Source organism: Volvox carteri (assembly GCF_000143455.1).
Source record: "Volvox carteri f. nagariensis unplaced genomic scaffold VOLCAscaffold_16, whole genome shotgun sequence".
In the NCBI taxonomy this organism is placed as follows: Eukaryota; Viridiplantae; Chlorophyta; class Chlorophyceae; order Chlamydomonadales; family Volvocaceae; genus Volvox; species Volvox carteri.
The window spans coordinates 1,739,274-1,764,925 of NW_003307559.1; the positions used below are offsets into that span (position 1 = coordinate 1,739,274).

The 25,652-nt window shown below is 52.6% G+C and overlaps 6 protein-coding genes across 6 annotated transcripts; 3 read left to right on the top strand and 3 right to left on the bottom strand.

Annotated features, from left to right (window-relative positions):
- Window positions 1-1,914: 1,914 nt before the first annotated feature.
- On the top strand, window positions 1,915-6,233 carry VOLCADRAFT_80874 (uncharacterized protein; the record flags this gene model as incomplete). The annotated part of the gene is made up of 9 exons (XM_002949852.1): window positions 1,915-2,150; window positions 2,502-2,584; window positions 3,107-3,244; window positions 4,171-4,281; window positions 4,629-4,660; window positions 4,919-5,039; window positions 5,241-5,357; window positions 5,522-5,796; window positions 6,095-6,233. The coding sequence occupies exons 1-9, from the start codon at window positions 1,973-1,975 to the stop codon at window positions 6,231-6,233; spliced, it is 1,194 nt and encodes a 397-aa protein (XP_002949898.1). The 5' UTR covers window positions 1,915-1,972.
- Window positions 6,234-7,368: 1,135 nt separating this feature from the next.
- Window positions 7,369-10,925, top strand: VOLCADRAFT_104538 (uncharacterized protein). The gene is made up of 4 exons (XM_002949853.1): window positions 7,369-8,013; window positions 8,645-8,862; window positions 9,169-9,197; window positions 10,073-10,925. The coding sequence occupies exons 1-4, from the start codon at window positions 7,994-7,996 to the stop codon at window positions 10,184-10,186; spliced, it is 381 nt and encodes a 126-aa protein (XP_002949899.1). The 5' UTR covers window positions 7,369-7,993; the 3' UTR covers window positions 10,187-10,925.
- Window positions 10,926-10,935: 10 nt separating this feature from the next.
- On the bottom strand, window positions 10,936-11,884 carry VOLCADRAFT_74437 (uncharacterized protein). Its single transcript, XM_002949960.1, has one exon. It carries the CDS (start codon window positions 11,768-11,770, stop codon window positions 10,952-10,954), a length of 819 nt encoding a protein of 272 aa, XP_002950006.1. The 5' UTR covers window positions 11,771-11,884; the 3' UTR covers window positions 10,936-10,951.
- A 5,744-nt stretch (window positions 11,885-17,628) lies between these two features.
- VOLCADRAFT_90407 (uncharacterized protein) lies at window positions 17,629-19,228 on the bottom strand (the record flags this gene model as incomplete). Its single annotated transcript, XM_002949961.1, has 3 exons — window positions 17,629-17,880; window positions 18,130-18,242; window positions 19,129-19,228. 3 exons carry the CDS (start codon window positions 19,226-19,228, stop codon window positions 17,629-17,631), a joined length of 465 nt encoding a protein of 154 aa, XP_002950007.1.
- A 541-nt stretch (window positions 19,229-19,769) lies between these two features.
- Window positions 19,770-20,862, top strand: VOLCADRAFT_90408 (uncharacterized protein; the record flags this gene model as incomplete). The annotated part of the gene is made up of 2 exons (XM_002949854.1): window positions 19,770-19,981; window positions 20,649-20,862. 2 exons carry the CDS (start codon window positions 19,770-19,772, stop codon window positions 20,860-20,862), a joined length of 426 nt encoding a protein of 141 aa, XP_002949900.1.
- Window positions 20,863-22,032: 1,170 nt separating this feature from the next.
- Window positions 22,033-25,337, bottom strand: VOLCADRAFT_90409 (uncharacterized protein; the record flags this gene model as incomplete). The annotated part of the gene is made up of 6 exons (XM_002949962.1): window positions 22,033-22,220; window positions 22,393-22,512; window positions 23,762-24,029; window positions 24,694-24,736; window positions 25,134-25,168; window positions 25,320-25,337. The coding sequence occupies 6 exons, from the start codon at window positions 25,335-25,337 to the stop codon at window positions 22,033-22,035; spliced, it is 672 nt and encodes a 223-aa protein (XP_002950008.1).
- Window positions 25,338-25,652: the final 315 nt, after the last annotated feature.

Genomic DNA, 25,652 nt, shown 5'->3' on the forward strand with positions numbered 1-25,652 from the left:
CTCCGGTGACTCTATATTTCCGTTTTCGGGGGTTTTGTTATGACCCGAAATGCGGCCGAAGCATTTGCCGATGTCTAGTACCTGTGTTGTTAACCAAGGCGCTGTAACAACAACAACAGCAGCAGCAGCAATGCCATCTTATTGCATGTAACTAACCTACAGTTGGTGCATCTGTCGATCCCAAATACCCACGGGCTCCCCCCTCCCCCTTCCCCCCTTGTACATCCGCCGCACTGCCGCATTCTTTCCCCCCTTGGCAGCAGCTTCACTCGCTCGCGTGGTTCGTCTCCTCCCCCCCCCCCCCGATTAACCCCCTAAACCCCCCCTCCCCCCAGCAGCTTCACTCGTTCGTGGTTCGTCTTTCCCCCCTCCCCCCGAGCAGGCGAGCTTACTTCAGTTTGTGGCAGCACGAGGAGGCGCAGGAGGCGTTGCGCGGTGGGGGACCCGGACTACCGACGGACGCGGTGCTGCCACTGCCCTCAGCGCCAGCGGCCGTCAGCAACTAGGAGAGTCGGCTGGATAGAAGAAGACGGGTAGCTGGATAGCTACAGCTGCCGACAGGCATTGGTGGTAGCCTGACATCAGCCTGGCAGGCTGCTACTGCCGCTAGGAAGAGGTGGTGTTCAAGTGGGTTGTTACGGGTTTAGCCCCGATGGTGCCGCCGCGGGGCCCGCCAATGGCGCCGCTCTCCGCAGCAGCAGCAGCAGCAGCAGCGGGCTGTGGCGTCAGGACGGAGCCACCGCATCCTGGCCCCGTGGTGCCGCCGCCGCCGTCGCGCACTGGTTAGAGGGGCCCCTCTCTCCCCCAGTGTGTGTGTGGGGGGGTAGCGGTTTTGTGGATCGGCCAACGAGGATCTGCGGGTGTGGATGAGGGTGTGGGTGTGGAGAAGGGCTGCCTGCGGCCCCCATGGGGCGCCGAATGGACTGGCGCCCCACTGGAAGACTTGACGTACGTACGGTGTGAAATGCGGGGGTGTGGGGGAGAGCGGGAAAGGGAAGACAGCGGGAAAGACAGCGCTATGGGTCCCGGACCAGCAGCAATAGCAGTAGCAGCACTAGCAGCAGCTAGAGTAGGCAGCGGGCTGCCGTCAAGTCGCCCTAGGGAGGGGCCCCAGTGGGGCTGGGGCTGGAACACAAGGGGAATTGCGTTTTGTTGTGAAGACGAGGGAGGGTGTTTTCGTGTGTTGTTTTGGGTGTTTCTTCTTCTTGTCCCCCGCATGTGCTGGGAGAGGGCGTCCTGGTGTAGGTGCGCGCGCGCAGGGTGGGTTGATGTTGGTGTACGGCGGTCTGGGCGCCGTACTGGAGGCACTGTTCACGTGCACGTGCACATGCACATCTGTGATGTTGTGCGGTCGAGCACCTTCGTGCAGAACATGACGGGACGCGGGACCTACTACTCAGACGACGATGCTTCTGCTACTTACTTTTGTTAAACGATTGAGAATTGACGCCCCGGCTTGAACACGGATCCCTTGGCAGCGCTTTTTCGTGTAAAACACTCTCTTGACTGACTTGTAAGCTTCTTTACTTTTTATTACTTAATTTTACGCTGTAAGATTTGTACTCTGAATGAGCAAACTCACGGACTTCCGACAGGATGTAACTGAAGCGGGAAGACAGGCCGAACGGGAGGGAGAGAGGGATCTGGCGAACCTGTCATGAACTTTTCGGGTCGGGGGCGGTGAGGGGGGGCCCTGGAATCCTGCCTTGTGCGTGTGTGTCGATGTTCTTGTTTTGTAGTCGGGCTTTTCCACTGGATTTGGGTCAAACGGGTCAAAATGCCAAAGGTGGGAGGCTTTCAGTTAGTTTCCTCCCATGTGCGCAAAAGAGACCGTTAACGGCCTGTACGAACCAACGCCTCAACAAGCTTTGTAGACGTTTGCACGTCTGCCTGTATTAATGACAACGCAATTAACTACATAGGTACAGATTAGGCAGCGCTAGCGATAATACATAGGCAGATTACAATAAAAATGCTCGTCTCTGGCCGACAAGTGCTTGGTAAGGGCCACCATCGAGCAGCGCGCAGCCAGCGAGGTGCTCATGTCGTCCGCGCAACAGCAGCCCCGATAAATGTTGCGTCTGACGTTAAGCACAAGTTGAAGGCGGCTGATCGGGTGCGGCTTGGAGAGTCGGACCTTCTGGTTTCTGGTGAGTGTTGCGAGGTCGCTGTGATCTGACAGTTTCTTACCGCTGGAGCTGATACACCATTTTTATTAAGAATGCATTCCGCAATTAACCATATGCGATCAACGAAACGCTAGGGATTCAATCACGCTAACGTGGTAGGAACCACGAATCCACGATTGTTGTCGCGGTGGTAAGCACACGGCCAACGACGTCGGATCCAGCTTTTAAGCCAAAGCTTGTTTTTTCGCATAAACTTAATCGCTGCCAATCCAATGCACGTAATAAACGTTATTCCTCAGCACGCCGTTGGATAGGCATGGGTCACATCAATTCCTGCACCCATCCATCCTGCACGCTGACCCCAACATGCAGCTTGCTGCTTGGGCACGATGACTTGGGGCAAGCAGAACACCGAAGCCGAGGCTCACGAGCAGTTGTCGTACGCATGGGACCAGGTCAGTGGGTTCAGCCGTACCACCCTGCGCGGCACCGTTCTGCAACGCGATACCCATTCTGGCTGCGGGACATTTGCGGCTGCTGCAACGATCTCCTTTCCTACGTTTCGCAGCTCAATACCTACCCTAATTTATCATAACACACGAACGCATGTGCATGGCCGTCGTGGAGGACGAACCCTTGATTGCAGCTTTGATTAGCAATATGGCCTGAGCCTTGAGCACCACAAGTAATCTAAAACGATCCCACGCTGCTCCGAAGCCATAGACGTGGGAAACACCCGCACACGAGGTTGCGAATTTCAACTCCCTCCCCTTCTTCCTCTCCATCATCCTCTCCCTGATAACAGACACCATTTCGTATTTTTTCATGCTATTTTGTTCGACGAGCGTTCCTTGGAAGGAAAATGTGAACCTTTCTCGCGACAAATTCATAAGTTCATGTTCAGTTTACCGTCCTCTACCAATCCCAACTGTCAACCAACCACGGACTGTCAACCGCCAACTATCAACCGCCAACAGGGCATCAACTTCCTGGACACGGCAGAGATGTATCCCATCCCTATCGAGGCAGCTACCCAAGGCCGTACAGACCGCTACATCGGTACCTGGCTCAAGAGCTCGGGTCGTCGGCGTGAGGATGTGGTGCTGGCAACGAAGGTGTGACGATGATGACGATGATGATAAATAGAACGATGTGCTGGATCGGATTGGTCGCAGTGCGTGTGTCTGTATGTCTGTATGTCCGGGGGTCTGTGTGTGCTTTGCTGGATGTGGTTGCGAAAGGAACGTCGCCAATCCCCTGAAATGCAAACAGTGTCGAGTAAAAGGATATGTGTTGGAGTACTGGCCAAAACAATCAACTGATGATGAAATGGTGGGGGTCATGAGATAGGGGCGAATGAGGATATCAAAGGGTCAGCAATGGCAGGTAGGCGCACCTCGCCACGGCACACCAGCCCAGCTGGGTAGCTCAACACAGTAGTCCAACACACCTTTCTTTTCTTTTCTCGTATTTAGTGTTAGGATAATAGGTTGAGTAGTATTTTCTTCACGCGTTTTCAACCCATCTTGGACAGCTCTAAACTGGCCCTCTGCAGCGGCTGGTACATAGTACGGCGCACACATAACGTGGATTAATACTAAGGCGCTAAGGCGCTCCGCAGCATCCCTGCATCCCCGTGTTGAGCATCAGGGCTATCAGCGGCCTGAAGCTGCTGCAGGGCGCCCGGGGCCCCCTCAGGCCCCTTCCGTTGGCCCCCGGGCGGGTCATATACACCTTTGGAGGGGGGTAACACGGTTGTGGCTACTTTACAGTGGGGCTGAATTACAGGAGGTGCAATTCACATCACACATGTGCAATAATGCAGCAGCAAAGGAGAAACTCTTAATCTTTTGGCAGAGAGGGAGAGGAGGGGAGGGATGCCACTGAGTTAAATGGAGCTACTCACATGTTGCCGTACTCCGTACGGAGTAGTTTCGGTACGGAGTACTGCGCAACGCGCGCACTCAATCGGCCCTTGGCCTGCATTTTGTGCCTACTTATGTGTTTAATATTAACATCTTTGCGGGTGTTGCTGTCACAGGTTTGCGGCTTCTCTGACCGGGCAACATGGGTTCGCAATCCGCCGCGTACCACGCAAGTTAGTCGTGATCAAATCGTGGAGAGCGTCGATGCATCGCTGAAGCGCCTGCAGGTGTGAGAGCAGCCCGTTTTTATTTATTTATTGAATAAATTGATACCTGTCTCATACGACAATGAATGTAACTAGTGGTAAAAAGGCGATGGAAGTGACGGTGTCTGTTGCGTGCTGAGTGTTGTGTGCTTTCGTTACGGCCATGTTGGCCATCATGGCGCGCCTTGTGAACACAGCACAAGTCGTACGGTGCGATCATGAGAATCGGAGGACAACCATGCATACTGCCGTACATGCTGCACAACCATTTTCCCAACTACTTCCTTCAACCGTATTAACCAATTTTTGTCCCAAAGCCCAGTGCCCACCTGCTGTCGACCTTCCGCCTGTGCCCCGGTTTTGTGTAGGTTGACCACATCGATCTGCTCCAAATTCACTGGTACGGCACGTATTCGTACATGTCGTACAAGTACTAGCAATATATGGGTTAAATGCTGTTATGTTGTTCCCCCATTTATGCATGTTTTTTTGCAAGCCCCGCGCTGCCTCAGTGTTGTCCAGGAATATTTCGACGTGGGAATTCCTTCTTAGGGAATATTTTTTGCATCTCGTCGGCCCTTCCTTGCCCTGCCCTTTCAAGGCTATTCGTTATTCCTATAAATTTGTTCACTCCGCTCTTCTTTGTACTGTACGACAGGCCGGAGAGGTACGTCCCATTGTTTGGTGCCGGCCCGTACGACCCCAAGAACGACCGCCCCGAGACCATACCCTTCGAGGAGCAGCTGCGAGGCTTTGAAGAGGTCATTAAGGCTGGCAAGGTACGACATGCATTACAAGATGGCTGTACTGTACGACCGTCGTACAAGCGCCATCTTGCTGAAGTCAGTGTGGAGTTTCACGGGATAGCATTACTGTGGGAAGAACATGCTCCACCCTGATGCATATCAGGTTCGATTGCACATCATACCGTTACAAGCGGTTTGTATGGACCAGTCAAGCTGTACGAACCTTTCGTACAGGTGCGGTACATTGGCGTGTCTAACGAGACGAGTCTTGGCGTGAGCGAGTTCTGCCACATCGCCAAGGCCACGGGATTGCCCAAGATCCAGACAATCCAGAACGCGTACTCCCTCTTGGTGAGTGGCTGCAGGGGAGAGGAATGAACATATGTCTTCGTTCATTTCTACGCGTATAGTCCTAGGGTGCGCAATGGCAGCAGTTTCGACTCATTTGCTGTAAAATTTTATTAATCTTAAAAGTTAAAATTCGACAAATTAACGAATTAACGAACCAACTGCAGGTTCGCGTGCCGTTCGAAACCGACCTTTCGGAGACCTGCCGCCACCACCGCGTCAGTTTGTTGGCGTACAGTCCGTTGGCGGGTGGCATGCTAACCGCCAAGTACAACCGCCTGAGTGATGAGGCCCTCCAGGGCGCCCGCTTCAACCTCTTCCCGGGATACATGGCGCGATATAAGGCCTCCCTGGTGCAAGAGGCGGTTGGAAAGTACGCAGCGGTTGCGGACAAGTACGGGCTGACGGCGACAGAGCTGGCGTTGGCGTGGTGCAAGTCTAGGTGGGTTGGTTGGCAGTTCGTTGCTGTTGCGGTTAAGGTGCTCTCCTTCCGTATACAAGTTTTGAGGAGGTGCGAAACATTACTGTAGTAACTGACATGGACAATAACATCGAGCTAACGAAAAGGATACTACTGATTGTTTTTCCCTAGCATCGCTGCGGTCAATAATATTAATAACCTAATGTGGCTAGTAGTTTATAAAACGAAATGATTACAAGGATAGAATACTATCATTATTGAATTCTGAACTGCCGACCCGGACCCATCTCAGCACGACTTGTACGGCGTTTTCATGCAGGTGGTTTGTTGCGAGCACCATCATCGGTGCGACCACCATGCAGCAACTCAAGGTGGGATCGGGGAGGAGTCAAGAGTGGGGAAAGGGGGGGAAAGAGACGGGGGGGGGAAGCGAGGGGGGGGGGGCTGCGGGGAGGTAAGAGAGAGGGAGAGCGAGTCGGAGAGAAGGAGGTCGACAAATATTCCTGATTGTTTGCCGGTATAATACCAACGGGCCATGGGCCATCATCAACCATCACGACGTCGCGAACTTCCCGAGGTGACCTCAAACGCTTCGTCACCAATCTGCATCTCGTCATAAAAATAAACCGCCACGAAAGCTGACTGTCACCAACTGTCACCAACTGCCACCCTTATTTTTCCAGCACCACACCGCAGGCTGTTTTAGGGGTTAACCTTATTCGTGCTCACTAGCGCGCTCGGTAACGGCGATACATAAATGCATACTACATCGTTTTTCGTCAATTATATTAATTGTATTTATCGAAAAACCAACTAACACCCAACCACCCACAACCGCAATCCGCGACCCAAAGGAGAATCTGTTGTCTTTCGACAAGGAGCTTTCCGAAGAATGCATCGCCGATATTCAGGTGGGTGTACGGCATTGAGTACGGGTGTTTGGCGGCACGGATGCGGTGGCATCGTGGTAGCGGTAGGTGGAGATGCGGTTTAGTCGGTTTCGACGGTTAATGGGGCCAGCGCTCCCCCTCGGAGGCGGGGACTCAGATAGATCGATGGATAGGTAGATAGACAGACAGATACAGATAGTAGACAGATGAAGAGCGAAAAAGTGGTGTCGCCCGTGTGCGGGAAAGGGCTAGGTGAGGGGGAAGGCTTCTCTCGGGGTGGAGGGCCTCGTTCGACTTGACGTCGGATTTCCGCCACTACCACCACCAGCAGGAGGGGGAGGAGGAGGAGGTGGGGTGGTCAGGGTGAAATAAGGCCGCGGTGGGAGCCGCTGCGCGTTGGTCGGTTGTTGGTTGTGTGTTGGTGTGGATAGAAAGGTACGGTAGAAGGAAAAAGGGTGGAGGCGCAGAAAGGGTGTCATGGAAACGCGACACCCATTTTGCAAAACCGATCAATCTTTCAATATTCTGACATGTTGATGAGGACAAAAAGGTGTCTCTCTTGTTTCAAGCGAATTGAATGTATGCCTTGCCTGTTCTGTTTTTTTTTGGTTGCGGATTTACCAATGTGCTTTTGTTTTCTTCCCTTGGTTTCAGCTGTCGCCTGTCACCTTGTGAATTTAATACAACGTGCATATATTGCCTGTTCAGGCGCTCTACCGCGTGTACAAGGACCCCACCGTCAACCCGCAGTGAGAGGCGACAAGATCCTGTTCCAGGACAAAAAGAAATCCAATAAATGTTGGAGATTTGGACAAAATCTTGATCCATAAAATACCCTTGTTGCCGCGAGGGCAACCGGAGCTGTGGGCGATAGGATTTTCCAATTTTCAATTCCTATCGGTTGATGCCGCTCCCGATGTTGAGGCGACCGACGAAAGGAGTGGAGCCTGTGAAAAGACTGCGAAAAGAAGGATGCCGCCCCCAAGCAGTGGAATTTTTTAAGGTGCATGGAGGGGAACGAACGGGAAAAGACCCGACAGCTGAGCGGGAGAGCCGATTTGTTTTTGTTTTTATCACAAAACTGTGGGCGGTGTTGGTTGGACAGAAGGGTGAGGCATGTCGGAGGCTGTCTGTCTGCCTGTTTGGCTGGCTGGCTGGCGATGAGAAGTGTGGCTGGGGTATTTGGAGGGGGGCCCTGCCGAAGGAGACGTTGAGGTTCATCCTCCGCTGTCGTGACGCAGGTGGTGATAGCTTGTGAGAAGTATTTAAAGAGCGAGAGGAGGGAGTAAAAAGTGCATGTGGTAAGGGGATTTTGTATAGGGGAATGGATGCATTTCACCTCCAGGAGGTACGTTTCTGGAAGAGGACGGAGAGGAAGTGTGCTGGTGTTAATGAAAAACAACGCCTTCGCAAAGCTCTCGGCGCAAAAATGTAAAAAAAACAAAATGGAGGAGGTAAGAGATGAGCAAAGCCCCGTTGGCGAGGAAGCGCGTGTGCGCTATGTACCCCGTGCGATCCGCACTGCCCGCGCAAGTGAACCCAAAGTCCTGATTCTTTCGTCGACGCGCACTCTATGGTCCATATACAATGGTCCGTATACGACTACGGTGCTGTCTACTATACTTGTCGTACGCATGGGAAGAACTCCTTAGAATGCCGCGGCGGCGCAATGAGCGACACGCCTTCTGCTCCGTCTCACGCACATCTCTTACATGTCCTCCAGTTCTCCAGTTCGACTGGCGATGGGGAACTGGGGTCGCGCACTACCAGGAGGCTATGGATATGCTCAGACCGTTCTTGTTGAGATGGAGGCGGCGCGCAATGCACCGTCCATGGATTTGCATGGGCGCCTTAGCAGCAAGTGGTATACACCAGATACATCACTCCAACGCCCCTGCACCCGCCGCACCCGGCCCTTGCAGCTATCCATAACAATGAGAGCGTACAGTCCAAACACGACCCTGTTCCTCCACTTGCAGCCCAGCGCCGTACATCCTCCCTTGCGGAATACTGTGGGGCGACTGGCTGCACCGGGGCCGAGCCCTTTTCGGCTTTAAAGGAGCTGATTACACTAGTCTTTTCGGGGTCTTCAATTGCGCGGCAGCGGCCACTTATCAGCTCAGCTTAGCTCAGCCGGTCGGGAAGTATTGCTGCCGCTGCTGCCGTGTCCCGAAAGCGCCGCGACCGACCGTATACGGTACGTAGCCACAGTTGAATAACGTGTCAGGTATATTTTAATGCATAACCTTTACTACGATATGAACAGATGGAATGGCAGTTATAGTTATGAGCTGCTGCTGCTGCTGCTGCTGGTCTTATGCAGGCAGGCAGCGACACGTTTAACTAAGTCGGCGGGCGGCGGCGGGTGGCCGCATCGGCCCTGTCATCATTCGTCAGCTTGCCAGGCTATCCATGGCCGGGGTTGCTGCATGCTGTGATTCGGGTTCTCATCTCTCCATCTCTGCATTTTTGCCCCCCCCCCTGTGTGTGCGTGTTTTGCTAGGACGGTGGCGGGAGGGGGTTGCAACGGCGGTGAGGGGAACCCCGTAATGGCTTCTCCGCCCTGAGAAATCTTAAAAGATAATACACGCTTTAGTTCAGATGGAGGCGTAACAACAATCATAATAGTAGTAAAAATAATAATGTTATTAGTACAAATAATTTATTATTATTTTCATTGTTATTATGCTGGTAGGACAGCAGGTTCTCCAGGTAGACAGTTAAAGTAGTTTTGAACTGCCGTACCTATTGAGAAAGCTTTCCATGCAGCTGGGCCCGCACAACTTCTTGATTCATGCCCTCTGGCTCGGTGTATCTCACCGAAGCATCTGTATTGATTATGGACAGCGGCGAATCCTTCCATTCAACATACCGTAAAATATATTTTTGCAGGTTCGGATATCATAATGGAAGAGAATATAAATCCTTCTCCTGCTTCCTTTTTTCCCTTTCTTTTTGAAGTCTTTTGCGTTTTGCAGTTTTGCCCAGTAGTGGTTGTACGCTCACTTCCTATATAAAGACCCAAAACCCGAGACCCAAATCTTTCACAGCCGGTTTACAGCTGATCTCCTTTCCCATGAGGGCGTTTAAATGCGTTCCCACACATTTCGGTGCATCTTAGGATGAAGGCTTAATGCGGCGCTGCTGGGCTGCGCAGCGCCATACGGCACCGCATTACAGGTCCAATCCCAGAGGCTATAACAGCCTCTGCAAGCAAGGCATTTCCAATCCCGGGTCCGCCATCCACGGGCAGCATAATTTAACCAAAAGCTTACAACAGGGACCCGAAACCAGTATGCTCCTCTACTTGCTGTCGCACCTTGCTCGCCGCCTCTATCTCCCTCCTCTAAACTACAACATACTTGAGCCCACCCACGTAACGCGGTCTCCCCGCTCCGCTCTCCCAGGCGGCCTTCCTCTTGACATTGGCCTTCTCTCTCTCCCAGCCCCTGGAGTGCCAGCCGGCAGGATCCCGAACACTCTCCCCCCCTCGAGCACGTCGGGCAATTTTGCACCTTTGAGAGACGTTATCCAACTCACTATCGCCATTATCATCGCCATTATCATCGTCATTCATCATCATCATCATCATCGTCATCATGGTCATCATCCCTCTTCCCCGTCGAGACTGCTGACTGCCCAAACACGGCGCCGCAATCCCGTCCTCCGCACCCCAAGCACTAACGTTGCTGCCGCCTTGGTCTCCCTTATCTCCCCACCCTACGCCAAGAACAACAATAAAGGCCCAATTCCCTCCCCTTCTAACTAACTAACTAACCGACCTCCTCCGGAGCCCCTAACGGAGCCATTACCCACGGAGCCACATCCACGCTTTCCTCCTGACCGCCCCCTGGCCGGCTGCTCTACCAGGGAGTTGACGACTCCGTTCCGCTGAGAATGCGAACTCCACTCCACGGTAATGGCAACAATCACCACCACTACCACTGTCACGGGCGCGTTTCAGGGTAAAACCCTGGAACGCCCCTCTCCCTCTCCGCAGCCCCCCTGATGCCGCCCTCCGCAACCCTCCACCCACCCTACTAAAGAGATGTTACACCGGTCCCTCCGGTCTTTGTTTGCATCACTCGGCTACGGGGCGGCCGGTAAATGAGGGCCATCACGATGCGACATCAGCAGCACCCCGCGCGCGCGCGTGTGTGTATGTGTCTCTAATTAGTTAGCAGCGCCATTCTCCTGGGCTGCCTCGCAGCAGGGAGCGTCAAGACGCTTCTTACGTCATGACGCATCCTCTTTCCCTCTTCTTCTTCTTCTCATCTCCTCTTCTCTCATATGACCGAGGTTGCCGTCGCTGGGTGCTGTGCTGGGTCGGGATAGTACTGGTAGTGGAGCTCGGTGACGTCATCGCCCCGTACCTTGGTCCAACCGTCCTGGGTGACGTGGTACACACTGACTGTGCCGCCAGAAGCGCAGTCGCGGAACCCGGCGTGATAGATGGACCGGCGGCCCAGCTCGATGGCCTCCTCAACGCTGAGGTCCCAGCGGTAGCCCGAGTCCAAAACGCCGTACGCGTACAAAGATCCGGATCCAACGCTGAAGATCTGGCCCTTGGTGCGTTGACCGTCGCTGTCGACGTAGTACAGTCCCGGCCCGGTGGAATCCCAACCCGCGACCATCGTGCCCATGGACAGGCCCATTCCGCGGTAAGAAAACATGGTATTGGCGAGAAGCTTCGACGCGGCGCAGACGGTGATGCGTTTGCCGTTGTTGAGCTCGTAAAGGCGGCATCGCATGCCCAGGTTCCGCTGCCAGAACTGGCAGTCCGCGGCGCCGCCCGCCATGGTGCCAATCAGATGCTTGTTAATTTCGATAACTTTCTTGACAGTCTGTGATGAGATGAAAGAGCCCATCGTGGCGCGAGAATCGACGGCAATAATGACGCCGTGCTGGAAGATGAAGCCCAGCGTCGTCGTGCCGTGGCACGGCTTCACCATCTCCACGACTTCCCGCTCAAACTTGTCCAGGTCTTGCACTGCTGGTAACGGGAATGACGCCGTTGGTACGTCCAGCTGCAGATCTGGGCCGAGCCCTGGGCCCTTGCGCCCCGCGTTGGGCTCAAGTATACCTAGGTCTAACTTGAATTGCATTGTAATTGCCGATGATTAAAAGAAGGTGTACGTGCCCGGATACCTTATATGGAACAGAACGTGCCTTACGTTGTGGCGGGAGGATTCCTTGGCATTCAGTGAATACGTTTTCCGATATGAATGGGTCAACAAAAGGAGAATGTCATATAAGGATATTTGCCATGGCATAAAGTTTGGCTTACCAATCAAACAACGGAAACGGAGGTGTACGTCTATCTTGCGCAAGATAAAAGCTAATCTGAAGCCGGAAGTCATCAACTACATTCCAAGTCATTAGAACTGTTCATCAATTACATGCCATCGGCAACACGTCACGGGCGTCTACTGTCGACACTGTCGGCAGCCGATATACCCGCCAGTTGAATCGCAGCTTACGGCAGTCGCTGCAAGTACATGGCGCTATCCAAATGGCTTCGAAGCAGTAGCAACGCAAGGAATGAGCTTATCAACTTGACAACCAGGAATCAACGAAACTCGGAAGGTGAAGCCTCTTTCTCGCCTCTCTTTTGCTGACACCGGAAGGGCATTGTCAGCTTCTAACATGTAACGGTATCCTCAATTTTTGGAGCTGAAAAAAGGAGACCCTTACGCTGTCGTCCCTAATTTGCGGCCCCGGCCGCCAGGCAACGCGCTCAGGAGCGGCTTACATGCTTCCAATTCTCCAGCGTTGCACATCATTTGGCCAGGATTCGGGACATGCTTCTTCTGGCAAGCTGGTACGTCTAATGAACTTCTCTATGGCAACCCCCCCCTTCTCATCCCACCTCTCCTCTCCATCTCGCACGCAAACCCACCCACCCACCCCCAACCTAGACCACCCACCAACTTGTGCATTATTTCTGATTCCGTACCAAGGCGTCATGAGCCGGCTGGCCGAGGAATTCCAAATGGGGCTTGTACCCACCATCGCGAGCAGCGGAGGGGGATTGGTAGCTCTGCTGGGGGCATGTGAGGTGCCGCCAGGGGAGGCTGTACGGCTGGCGTTTCGGTTGTGCCGAGAGGCGGGCGTGTATGACAGACCGTTAGGTTTGTTGGGCATCTGGCGTAACCTTGTGCATCGGTGGGTTTGTGGCTCTTGGGTTGGGGGGTGAGGTTGGGGCTGTGATGGGGTCTGCATGGGACTCTGGGATGGGAGTTGCTAAGGGGAGGGGATTTAGGGCGGGTAAAAGGTGAAGTTGTGTTTTTTGGAAGGTTGATCTCTATATATTATCTTATGTAACCCTAAGGTGATCTCTATGTAAGGTATGAGACCTACATGCGGCGGGCCGGAGGGGTTCATCGGAGGGACGAAGTACTAAACCATTTGATTTTTTACACGAGTCTCATGTCTAGTGCGGAAATGTTTTTTTTGCCGTGCATGTCCGGCAAGTGTGCTGTACATGCAGGAGGGGGTAAAGCCATATGCACACGCCATGGGTGATGAGCTTCATTGTGTACAATGATTTGAGTGGTTTCGGAGCCCATTTATCTTCACCTTACAACAGTCAGGCTTCTAGCATGATGTGTTCTTTGTCACTGGATTGCTTCTCAATGCCGTATAGATGATTCGTACATATTCCCCCTATCATGACTTGCTAAGCTCAAGGTCCTCCACTTATGTGGAAGATATGAAATTATGCTTTTTATACTGAATGCTGTAATCTTGTCGTACTAGGTGGTTGGACGAGCTGCTTCCCCCGGATGCCGCCTCCCGCTGTTCCCGAGTGGGTATCGTGGTTACGGAGCTGCCATTACTACAGCCAGTCAAGGTATGTACGGCACATCGTACTTTCGTCACAGCTCTCGCACACCAATAACCAAACCACAACTGGATGGTGGCATCGGAAGACACTGAAGAGTTTTGTCTGCTTAAATAGCGGGGGATGCAGCCATCCCATGAATTGTACAGCCTGTTCCGAAATGGCGCGGTCCAGTCCTGGAATGGCGTACCGTTGACCTTGCTTCCAATCGATGACGGGGCTCCACGAGCCAGGGACCAGCGTCCCAGTCATAGCCTGTGCTACGACCCCCGCCCATACTTCTGCAAGTATGGACTTCCGCCTGAGGCGGCGTTTACCTGTAGGCATCCATGACAGCATCCCGCTTGCTGTCTGACCCAGATGTTGGAGCCATAGATCTGACAGAAAGGCGGCAAAATAGGCAGTTGGAATTCAGTTAGTTCCTGCGAACTTGTCCAGCAGAACTTGTCCAGCAACCGTGCTAAGCGAGAAAGGAAAAACTAGACAGAAGATGTATCAGTTTGGGACCGATTTAAGAAGCGGAATACAACAACTATCCCCCTGTAGTAGCTGGCTGCTGAAAAGGCCTCTCGAGATGCTGGTGGTCGCGCTACGCACGTATTTGTAGAGCCGTACTGTGTACCAGCTGCTACACCCCCCCTTTTGGATGCAGCATCCTCAATGAATGGTAAGAAACTAGCAAAGCAGAATCGGGCCAAAAAGTGTGGGAGTTAAACACTTACCTTTAACCTGCAAATCTTACCTCGCCCGTGCTTGTTGCCGTGCTTCTTCCAGCAGAGGTTTCAGATCAGGGGTAAAGTTAGCTTCTGGTTCCCAACTGTTGTGCTCAGCTGAGTACCCAGCCCAGTTGACGAGATACTCATGCACAGTGCGCTTACAGTGGCGGTTTCTGCCTACTTTTTAGGAACGGTAACTGAGTACCCGTTCAAGCACGTAAAATGTCTACTTATCTGAAAGCCAAGTAATGGGTCCTGGCTCTTGTCACGCCATATGACGTGCTAACAAACATAAGAAATGCGGATGGATCACAGTAGGAGCAGGTTTTGGCTGAAGCGCATCAGCAGATGCGCATCTGCTGATGCTGTGTCAGTAGTACGGAAAGGTCGGACTAGAGAGACATGGAATGTGGGGTGGATGCGCATGTCAGGTGGTAGTTGCAGCTCAACTGCAGTAGACCCAACCATGCAAACGACAGGAAATGGTCCCACCCAACGAGGTAAAAGCTTACGAGAACCATCCACTAAGGACCGCAGGTTCTTAGTGCTCAGCATCACCAACTGGCCCTGCGGGAAGGTGATGGCACGTCGGGATTTGTTAAAGTAGTCCGCCGTACGTTGCTGTGCAGCTTCAAGGCAAGATTTAGCACCAGTCAGTCAGGACACAAAGGACTCGGCAAACGTCTTTGCTGCAGGCAAGTTGACATCCAACTCCCACCAAATAGGCAAGGCAGGGTTGGTTCCGTAATTCAGTCACATATGCCCGTCATGTATGCCAGTTGCGTGATTCACAGCATTATTAATCGTGAATTCAGCATATGTGTCCCAGACAGAAGGCGTTAGACCGGCATAACTGTGCAACATATTGCCAAGAGTGCGACTTGAACGTTCTTTGTCCATCGGTCTGTGGGTGATAGGCGGTGCTCAGGTTAACACGCATGCCTAACAGATCACCCAGGGTGCCCCAAAATCTGCTGGCTAATGGCGATCCGCGGTCGGTCACAACATTCTTTGGGACACCATGCAAATACACTATGTTGTCAAATGACAGACATGCAGTTAGCTCAGCTGTGCAGGATGATACTGTAGGCGCCAAGTGCACCATTTTCGTGAGTCGGTCTACCATGACCAAAACGGCATCGAATCCTCCCTCAGTTTTGGGCAAAGCTACTGCAAAGTCCATGGTAACACTTTCCCAAGGGGTGGCCGGCACAGGCAAGGGACACAGGAGGCCGTGGGGCTTACCAGACAGGGCTTTATTGTGTTGGCACAGCTCACAGTCCTGGACATAGCTCTCAGCATCCTTAGCCATCTGAGGCCACCAGAATTGACGATGGAGAACCTCGATCAGACAGGTGCAGCCAGGGTGCCCAGGAGAGCATTACAAAGCGGGTCACTATTTGGAATGACAACCTGCCGAAATTTACCTGCAGGGTGGATCCAAAGGCCACTGTTACAGGTTAAGTGGCCAGTATTGCTCTTGTCAGAAAACCAGGGATCCATGGCATAGGCAGCATGAAGTCGTTGCACAGGTTCAGATGGCACATAAGATGCTGTAGCACGGTTGTGTGTAACGACAGACAGAATGGCTGCATGCAGACAATGTTGCCAACTTAAGGCATCAGCAACGTTAAGGATGCCTTGCAGGTATTCCCATGTGAACTCAAACCGGCTAAGGTATTCCATCCACCAGGCTTGAAGACAGTTAAGGGTAGGCATGCCTTGCAGAAACGTTAGGGGTTTCTGGTCGGTTTTGAGGGTGAACTGTCATCCCTCCAGATAACACTGCCACTCCTTAAGCGTGTTCAGTACAGAAAGAAGTTCTTGTTCCCCAGTGGTATAACGGGTTTCTGCCCCTGAGAACTTCTTACTAGTAAAAGCAATTGGTCTCCCGATTTGCAGCAGTACAGCTCCCGTACCATGCAAGGACTCATCAGTTATGACCACCACACAGAAAGGTTGGGATTAGTCAGGAAACACATGATGATGTCTTCAGAGAACACGCTTAAGTGTATCGAAAGCTTGCTGGCAGTCAGGACCCCAGCAGTCAGGAGATACAACAGCCCCTTTTCGTGTCAGATTTGCCAGAGGTGTGGTAATAATGGCATAGTGTTAGATGAACTTATGGAAGTAGTTCGTCAGCCTCAAGAACTTCCTTCTGGGTTACGGCTGTATTCAGTTGCAATTTAGGCTGCATATGGATAGCTGCTTGGCACCCAACGAGTTGAGGCTCAAATCGCTTACAGATAGTGGCAGCAGCAAAATTCACACAGTGTTCGGAATGTGCAGCACTAGTATTCCCTTCTCCCATCCGTCCCGCAGTGTTGAAAGGCGCCATAACACAAGGTTCCCTTCCGCAACTGCAAGGTGTGGGTCTCATAATTCAGGTGAGCCCCATACTGATCAAGGGTAGCGGACCCTAAGATAAACGTGGCTGCATCAGTAAACTTAGGCAGCACATACGGATGGGCATTTAGGTGCAGAGGGCCCAAGGATATACGAAGGGAAACTTGACCCAAAATGACTTGCCTACCCCCATCTGCAAGGGTGACAGATGACCACGATGCCGGTTGAGGTTTTAGTCCAAGCTGGTCAACCATGGACATGGAAATGAAGTCATTGCTTGCACCAGAGTCGGCCATGGCAGTTAAGGAATATCCAGCGACACGAATGCCAATTAACGGGACTCTGGGCCCTGTTGACGCAGCAACTTTTGCACACAGGACTGAAACATGGGGCTCCGTGTCAAGGTGCCCCAGGACAAGAGGGGGATCGTACCAAACGTCAGGAGTATATGGCAGACCTGGAAGGGAAACAAGTTGACCCATCATGTCTACATTGTTGAAGAGCTTGTTACCAGCATGAAACTGCAGAACCCGATGCATCCCTGTCAGCAAGGAGGCAGCCCTCTGGGATACGTGTGCTAGCAACAAGAGATATGCCGTGGTGTCAGGTCGCTGATGTTTGCAAGTAGATAATGAGCAAGCTGAGACTGAAGTTCTTGAAACAATGAGGGGGAAAACGAAACAGTATGCCCACCCAAGTTGATAGAGGTTAAACACCGTGAGTTAGCAAACAGATTACAGAGCTCATCAAAACCAGGACAAGCAGTATGAGCATCAAACGAAAAACGCCGCCCAATGGCCTTCTCAACTTGGTCCAACAAAGTTGGTAAAATAGTCCGGAGAGTACATCCAACTGGACAGATTATGGGCACTGTTCAGGCTCGTAACCCAGGGAGTGCTTCCCTGACACTGCCCTGGGCAACCCCCTATTTGTCCCCGTTCCTAGCTTTCTTCTCTGAATGCAACGGGCACTCTGCCATTAGGTGTTTGTCCTCCCCACAGTGGAGGCAACGGCCAATTTTCCGGCAGTAGTCATACTCTGCCGAGTGCAGTAAACCTTAAGTCATCCACTCTGCTGGATTCAGATCCCGGCCATGCTTGCCTAGCACCATCATCCCCGTTCCTGCAGCAGTGGCCCTGGGCCGACCCTTGTCCCTAAGCTTGCCACCCCGACCCCTGCACCCACGGTTCGACTCACCAGCACCGGAAGCCTGGTGAGCTGTGTTCCGCACAGCGGCAGCAGTAGCAGCCCGGGGCCTGACCTCCAGTGCCGGGAGGTCCCTGTCGTCAGTGATGATGGGCGCGGGATCCTGCACAGCGGTGGAAGCATGCAGAAGCGGGTTTGGGTTTGAGAATGAAGTTCAGCAAGTTGACGGGCCTGAACACCAAGCATGTGCTGCACAAGTTTTGCATGTTCCTGAACAGGTTTCCTGAAGCAGTTGCACGTTCTCCTGAAAACTCAGCAGAAAGGCCGCGGATAAACCAGGAAATCTGGTCAGCCTCCCAAAAGTCAGGATTTGGTGCTATAAATGCCTCGAAACGACGATGTGCACGGCTACCGTTTCCTTCGCCCGCATCTGATGTTGCCCTGCAGCATGTTTTTCGAGCGCCTCCAGTTCGCACGTTTGGATCTGCAGAGCAAAACGAATTAACAGTGCCTCCAAAGGTTGCTCTGAAGTATATATTGCAACCATGTTAGTCCAGTCATCATGCCAGGTTTACGCGGCGCCTTCAAGAGCATCAGCTAAAAACAGGTAACGTATACTGTCATGGTTTCCGCCTTGCACGAAATCAAAATATTTCCGGACATCACGAACAAAGGCGTGTACGCGTGGTGCAACTTCCTGCGATAAGTCGCTAAGCTTAATATCGGCAGAGATACTAAGCCTAGGTACCGGAATATTTCGGAAGACGCTGATTGGAAGAGTTTTGTCCGCTTAATTAGCGGGATGCAGCCATCCCATGAACTGTACAGACAGTCCCGAAATGGCGTACCGTTGATCAATCGGCAAGTTACAGGTACCACAGTACGGCATTTGCATAGCATGAGTAATGTATCGAACATTACATCATTAACTACTATTTGTCGTAAAACCGTGCTTCTCAAATGGGCCGATTACCATATGAAAGTAATGTACTAACCCTGCCACTATTACTACCCCTGACACTACATGTCCTCCTCAGTTGGGCGGTTGGCGGTGTCGCAATGACCTGATCTCTGCTGCACTGGCCTCCGCGCACATCCCCTTTGTACTGGACGGCTCACTGGCCACTCGATACCGGGGCCGACTGGTGGTGGACGGCAACCTGCACTATGCCTGGCTGGGCCGGCCGGGGGCTCTGGTGCCACCAGGTGGTTTCGGGGCTAAAGGATGGGGGAGGGGAGGGTGCGGGGGCCAAACTTGTCGGTGTTATTATTAAGATGGGTTAAAGTTGAGTTAGATGTGGTGAAGAACGACGGCTCTGTCACTGCCGGTGCCAATGAAATGCTGCGGCTGCCTTCACACTGTGAAGGCAGCTCTGAAGGATAGTTCTGGCAAAACTATCACTGCACTCACTCGTCATGGCCGCCATCACTGCTGTCTTGCCGTGTGCTTTGTTGCAACCAGCCCAAAAGTAATAACCAATAGTCATAGGCACGTGCAAAAATATTAACATGTATTTATAACTATTGTGTGTTCTTAAATATTATAAATAATAGGGCCAAGATGTACCAAACGCCGACCGCCTTGCCAAGGCAGCCCGAACAGGCACATCAACCAACGGCACAGGTTACACAGGCCGTAGAGCAAGCAGTCACAGGGCTTCCACCACCTTACATGGCATTCTAGCAGCAGATGCAGCAGCAATTGCAACAGCACCAGCAGCGGATGCAGCAGCAGCAGCATCTGCAATAACAGCATTCCCTGCTGCATTTGTTGCATCTGCTGCTGCACCTGCTGCCGGAAGGCCATGTAAGCCGGGGGAAGCCCTGTGACTGCCGTACGGCATGCTGTACGGCTTGTGTAACCTGGGACGTTGCTTGGTGTGGCTATGCGGGCTACCCTGGTGAGGGCGGTCAGCATTTCGTACATTTTGGCAATTAGTTTAAATGGCTTTTGAACCATTGAGCCATCACCAAAGCTCACAGCCTTACTCATAATCTTCCTCTGCACATTTTGCATGCATCTTATTGTGTTATAAATGTTTTTGTGTAATAATGATAATGCCAATTTTTTGTGCCCAAATAAAACAAAATTTAGGTATCCCCAGTGTGGTGTTCGATCCGCGGGACGATCCACACCTCCAACAAGCTCTCCCTCGTGGTTTAGGAGCCTGTATCCGCCGCATGGATGACCGTACGGCACTCAAGCTGGTGGATCTGGGTCGTCGTTATTTTGATACCTTGGTGCTGTGCGGCAAGCTGGACAGGTACGGAAGCTACAGTTGCTGTACAGAAGGTGGCAGACATCTGTTCGTGGGGAGGGGAGGAAAGGAAGGTCGCTTGTCAAGGGCAAAAGTTCTTGTGGGTAGGGCGGTGTTCTTGTTGCTCGGGGGGGTCGGGTTTGGGAAGTGCTTCGTAACTCATTATGCTGCCTCGATGGTCGTGACACTTCCACCACTTCACCCTAGCCCAAAAATAATGAATCTACCAGCCAATTAGAAACCAAAAAATGGTTTTGCCATCATCTTCACTTGCTTTCAATGTACCGCCTGCACACACTCTCCTTCCGTACGTTGGCTGCTGCTAAATATGCGTGCTGCGGGCTGCGTAACGTGCCTGTGTATGTTTCGCCACGGTACCGCTGCCTTTTAGTGGCGCTGCTGCCACTGTATGGCTTCCCCTCCCCGCCCCCTCCCCGGGGCTTTTACGGACGCCTCATGCATCTGTACTGAACTTGCAACTCTTGTAACTCTCTACTCGGTGGTGCTCATGCTGGTGGCTTTGATTGGTACGCGACCAGGAGCCTGCTGAGCGCCCTCTACGCCAAGAACCACCGCCCCCTACTTCCCCAACCTTCTCTTCTTCCTCCTCCTCTCCCTCCTACACCGCTTCCTGCTACTGCTACGGCCACTGCTGCTGTCGTTACGTTGCCAGCTCCGGACCTTGCGGTATCGAGGCTAACTGTTTGATTACTGGTGACTGGTCTACTTGGGAGGCCAACAAGGTTGTTTGTTGCGTATGCACGAAAATGTTCATCGGATTTTTTAATTCCTTCGAGGACAATTTTCGGAAAGGTGATGTTTTCAACAGTTTCTTTCAACACATCGCTGCGCGTCGTCAGTGCCGGTACCGAAAGCGACCTCAGTAATAACACATCACGATTGCCATATGTTTTTCATTTTTGTGTCAATTTGTGTGCCCTCATCAGCTTAGACACTTATTGTCCTTGCCGGACTTCGAATTCGAAAAGCGAATGATTAATTGCACGCGCAGCAGTAATTACGACTTCCTGCGGGGAGGAGTTACAGCAACCCACAATAATCTTGAGCGCACATTATTCGCTTTTTCAACAATCCAACGGTATGCTAGGAATTTCTGTTTTCCTTGATGGGCCTTGTTTGTGGCGTCGCCCAGTCGAGTTTAGATAAATCGTAGATAAATCGTAGCTCTTGGAGAGGGAGCCTTGGGGAGCGTGCTAAGCCATATGATAACGGAACAAGGGAGTCGGTTGAGGCCCAAATGGAATGTACGACGGAGTCCATGGGAAATATGAGACATGCGATTATATAAAAAGCAAAGCGGATGTAGTAACTGTACAAGGACGCTATTGTTTGATGGAGGGGTTTTACTCTGTTTTTACGATGAAGTGAATGTCCTTGATGTTTTCAAACCTAACACTCAGAGGGAGCTGTCCGGTGGTTGCGATCCTTTGAACGGGGAAGGTGGTACTGCACCGGTGGCTGTAACGGTGGTTAACGGAACAGTTCCTTTGGGTAGGTTATGATGGTGTTTGTTTCGGTTGGTTGGTTCCACACATTGCTACTAATGAGCTTCATTAATTGAGAAAATCGGCTTGCGATATTGCGTTGCTTCCTCTCCACCTCATATACCTGCGTTTAATCATTCCACGTCTTTAGTGGTGGCAATATTGGAAAGATCGTTGGTGGTTGGGTAGGAGTGGTTGACAAAGTCCTTTAGGAAATCTGATAATTAAAGAATAATTTTGACTGGAAAATGACTTGTCAAAAACTATCATGTTTATCAAGGAACGAAGAGGAATGATTGGATTATGGTTTACAATTGTTTATGTATACGATGGCGGACTACAACCCCAACTACGTTACCATCGCCACCACAACTACAACCACTCTCAGACCGCAAGGACAGCCCACACGGACTCATCCTTCATCACATCAACATTTTTACATTTACATTAAAACTCCAATACAAGAGAATTTCAATAACCATAACACTACAGTCTTGAACATTTGCTCGTCCATTATCCGACCGCTCCATGGAAAACTTCTTTCAATATACGCTAGAGATACATCACATCGCTACCGGCCGACTTCTCCGGCACAAACCATTTGTACAGCGCCCGTACGGTACGGCACTTCTGTGCGTCGTACTGCAGGCCAAACGCCGCTGCCAGCGCAGTGCCGATGGTGTCGCAGGCTTGTACGGAGACGGGCAGGTCGAGCGTCGTAGCAGCAGGAGGCTTATGACCTGAAGGTGAGGAAGAGTTGGGGATCCGTTAGGCAATTGGGCTTGAAACTGGGAAACATTGGTTGGGCGAATTCGAGTAAGGCTTCAGAAGAGATGTGATGATACGCGTGTACATACACAGATATACATACACGATATATTCATATACACACACGTACACGAATCGTCGTACCTTGTGTCAGCAGGCAGCAGGCAGCAGTACCCGACACGCTCAGCACGTGCAGCAATGACGCGATCATTCCGTCTCGGACGCGAAGGTGGGATAAAGCAGTAGCAGTAGCAGCAGCAGCAGCTGGGCGGGCGGAGCCGCCAGCGGCAGGGGAGGATGAGGAAGGTGGTGATTGTGGTGGTGGTACGAGCGGCGGCAGGGTTGGATCCAGGGGAGGTCCGCCGTTGAGCAGGTGCTGGTACAGACCTGTACGGGCGGGCGGACAGGGGTTAAGTGTTGGAGCGGAGGGATGAGGGCAAAGATTAATATGTTGAAGTGTGTGGAACAGGGGGGCATATCCTCTCCCCTGGCCGCTACCCGGCGAAAGCCTGCCTTCCCCGGTATTTCGGGGCACCCTCACCCAGTCACCCTAGTCAGCTTCTCAGTGGATCGCGCAGGTTCCGCACCCACCACCGGCATCCAACGGAATCTGCCGGATCGATGGCGGCTCAACTCCATTCATGGTCAGCTCGCGGGTCAACTTTATCCCAGGTCACCACCGTCCATCGACTAGGGGCGCTATACCCTCCACCATCGGAAGGATTTTCGACCTTGACAGGTCTCGATCCCGGGATCCCCCGGGGGCAATGGTGCGTGCTTTAGTAGTGCCTGACCTGACCTTAATTAAATTACAAACATAAACACAATACATTATTATATAAAACGTTGGTGTGATGCAAAATGCCAACAAAAACGGATTGGCTGCGTTTTAGCGGGAAAAAATAATAAACGGATTTTTTTCCGTTTCAAAAACAACAGAATCAACCTGAAGACGTTTTAAGGTAGAGAGGGAGAAGGAGAGAGAAGGAGAGAGAGGAGAGAAGGAGAGAGAGGAGAGAAGGAGAGAGAGAGAAGGAGAGAGGGAGGGGGAGGAGTCATACATGGTGCAAGGTGCAAAGGGCCTCAAAGGGTACCTAGCCGGTACCTTGGAGGGGGGAGCCATCGTATGCAAAAGGAAATCAGAAGAGAGGTTAAAGGAGCGAGGGAAGCGACTGCCAGAGCGCGGTAGTTCGGTTGAAGGAGGTGGAGGAAGTGGGCTGGAGGGAAGTGAGGATGAGGTTGAGGATGGGTTGGGATGAGAAATTGCCGGAAGGGAAATGCGAGTGTGGGGTAACGTAGAGGCCTGTGTTGAGGTGACGGGGCGCGGAGGGCGGCTGATGTGGCAGGGTCAGTAGAAGAAAGGGGTAGGCAGGGGGGCTCCAGCAATACGGGTACCTCTAAGCGGCTGGTGGCGCCACTGCCGCCTCCGCTGCCACCCCTCCTGCCTTCCTTCCCCCCCTTCCTCCCCTTCTTCCCCTTCCTCCCCTCTTCGCCCCAATAAACAACCACCCACCCGCCGCTTTGGGCTGCTGCTGCTGTTGTAGCAACATCGCCGCCACCATCGTAACCTCCCGTTCGCGGCCACCGTCCGCCGCCACCGCCGCCGCCGCTGCTGCTGTTGCCCCGTCGTTTTCCGTAGATGTCTCCTCCTCCCCATCCTGCAGCAGCTGCTGCTGCTGCTGTTGTTGTTGCCCGGCTCTCGTCAGCAGTTCCAGCACCGCCGCCGCCAGCTCCCCCTGCCACTCCTCAGGCACCGCCGCATTCAGAACCAGCAGAGAGATCTGTATGTATGTACGTATGTGGGAGTAAGTACGTGTGTATGAGGGGGTAGAGATAGGTTGGGTCGCAACTCGCGACCCGGTCGGTCCTCGACAACGAATCGATACCTAGGTCCAGACGTCTATCAGACAAAAGGCTGAGACATACATACATACATACATGCATACATACTCGCACTCATAAGGCAGGCAAAAACACACACGCTCATAGCCTCACACACACATACACAAGATGACGCCGACTTACCGCCGGTGTGCGGGAGCCGCTGCCGCCGCCGCCGCTGCCGCCACCACCAGCTGCCGCTTCTTGCGCTACCGCCGCCACTGCCGCTGCCACCGCCGGCGGGGTAGGAGGAGGAGGACTTGCATTGTAGAAGTTTCGCAACACGGCCAACGCAGCATTGTGTGGTGGAGATGACGACGGTGATGAAGATGGAGATGGGGGGGAAGAGGAGGCGGATAATGGGCCCGCTGCTGCTGCTGTTGCTGCTACAGCGGCGGTGGTGGTGGTCAGTGGTACTGCTAGGACCGGGCGTAACTCCGAGTTCCCGTCCGACATCCCTTCAGCCTGCTGCGAATCCTGATCCACGCCGCCGCGGCCGCTTAAGGTGGTTGTGGCGGTTGCAGGGGGTAGTCCGAGTGAAAGCTCCAGGGGGGTTTCACGTACGGTCCAGCCGGAAGGGGGCTCCAGGGAAAGAAGCACGCGTGCGCTGGGGGGGAGCAGGGGGTGCGGACGGGTTAGAGGGAGGGGGCAAGGGGGCTTTCATATGCATAAGTAGGAAACGAGATAGCTGTCGACGTTCTGTAGCCAACTTGGGGTGTGGGGAAATCATATGCAAGAGGCAAAGGAGGAGGGCTTCAGGGCTTAGGGGAGGGAGAAATGAAAGGTGCAACGGCACACGGAACAGGAACGGAGATAATGGTGGTGAGCGGCGGAGGGAAAGAATGAAAGGGTGTGAAACGTTAGCACCGGAAAGACTCCTTTGGTCGGCTAGAGAGAGAGGAGAAACAATGAGGATTGGCATGATGTGTACGGCGTCTTCGGGCAACGGGGAATGTTCCCAACAACACCCGGCACGAAAAGCAGTTGCGAAACCCGACACGTACCCAACAGCGGCCACATCTACCGTGCCCAAAATGACCTGCAAAACGGAAATGACGGGCCAGCAGCTGTCGCCGTGCGTTCGTAGGTGTGCGGAACGCCGAAATGGGCTAATGGCGACAGCAACCCCAGTCAAATGCAGAGCTTGCCTTTGGTGCGAGCTCTAATGGGTCTTTGTGCGTTATCCTGACACGATCAGAGGTAGCCATGCCTTAACGCTCTCGAGCGATGTTGCGCAGATCCGTAGGCGGCTGTGGCTAGGGCGTAGAACGAGCTCTAATGGATTGCCTACGTAACTATGAGTCTCAAAGGAGCATGCCGGTTATGCAGGGATACAAAGGGGAAAGCTACCCAGCAGCGAACGGATACCGGAAGGCTGAGGGTTTCCTCCAAAACTGTTCTGACCAGATATTTAACAAACGCAGAGCAACATGCAAATAGTTACCTAGATTCTAAAGTGTAGTCGCGTGGATTATACCTGGATCCTCCGGAATGGGCTCTTTTTGGAATCTAACCGAATACCG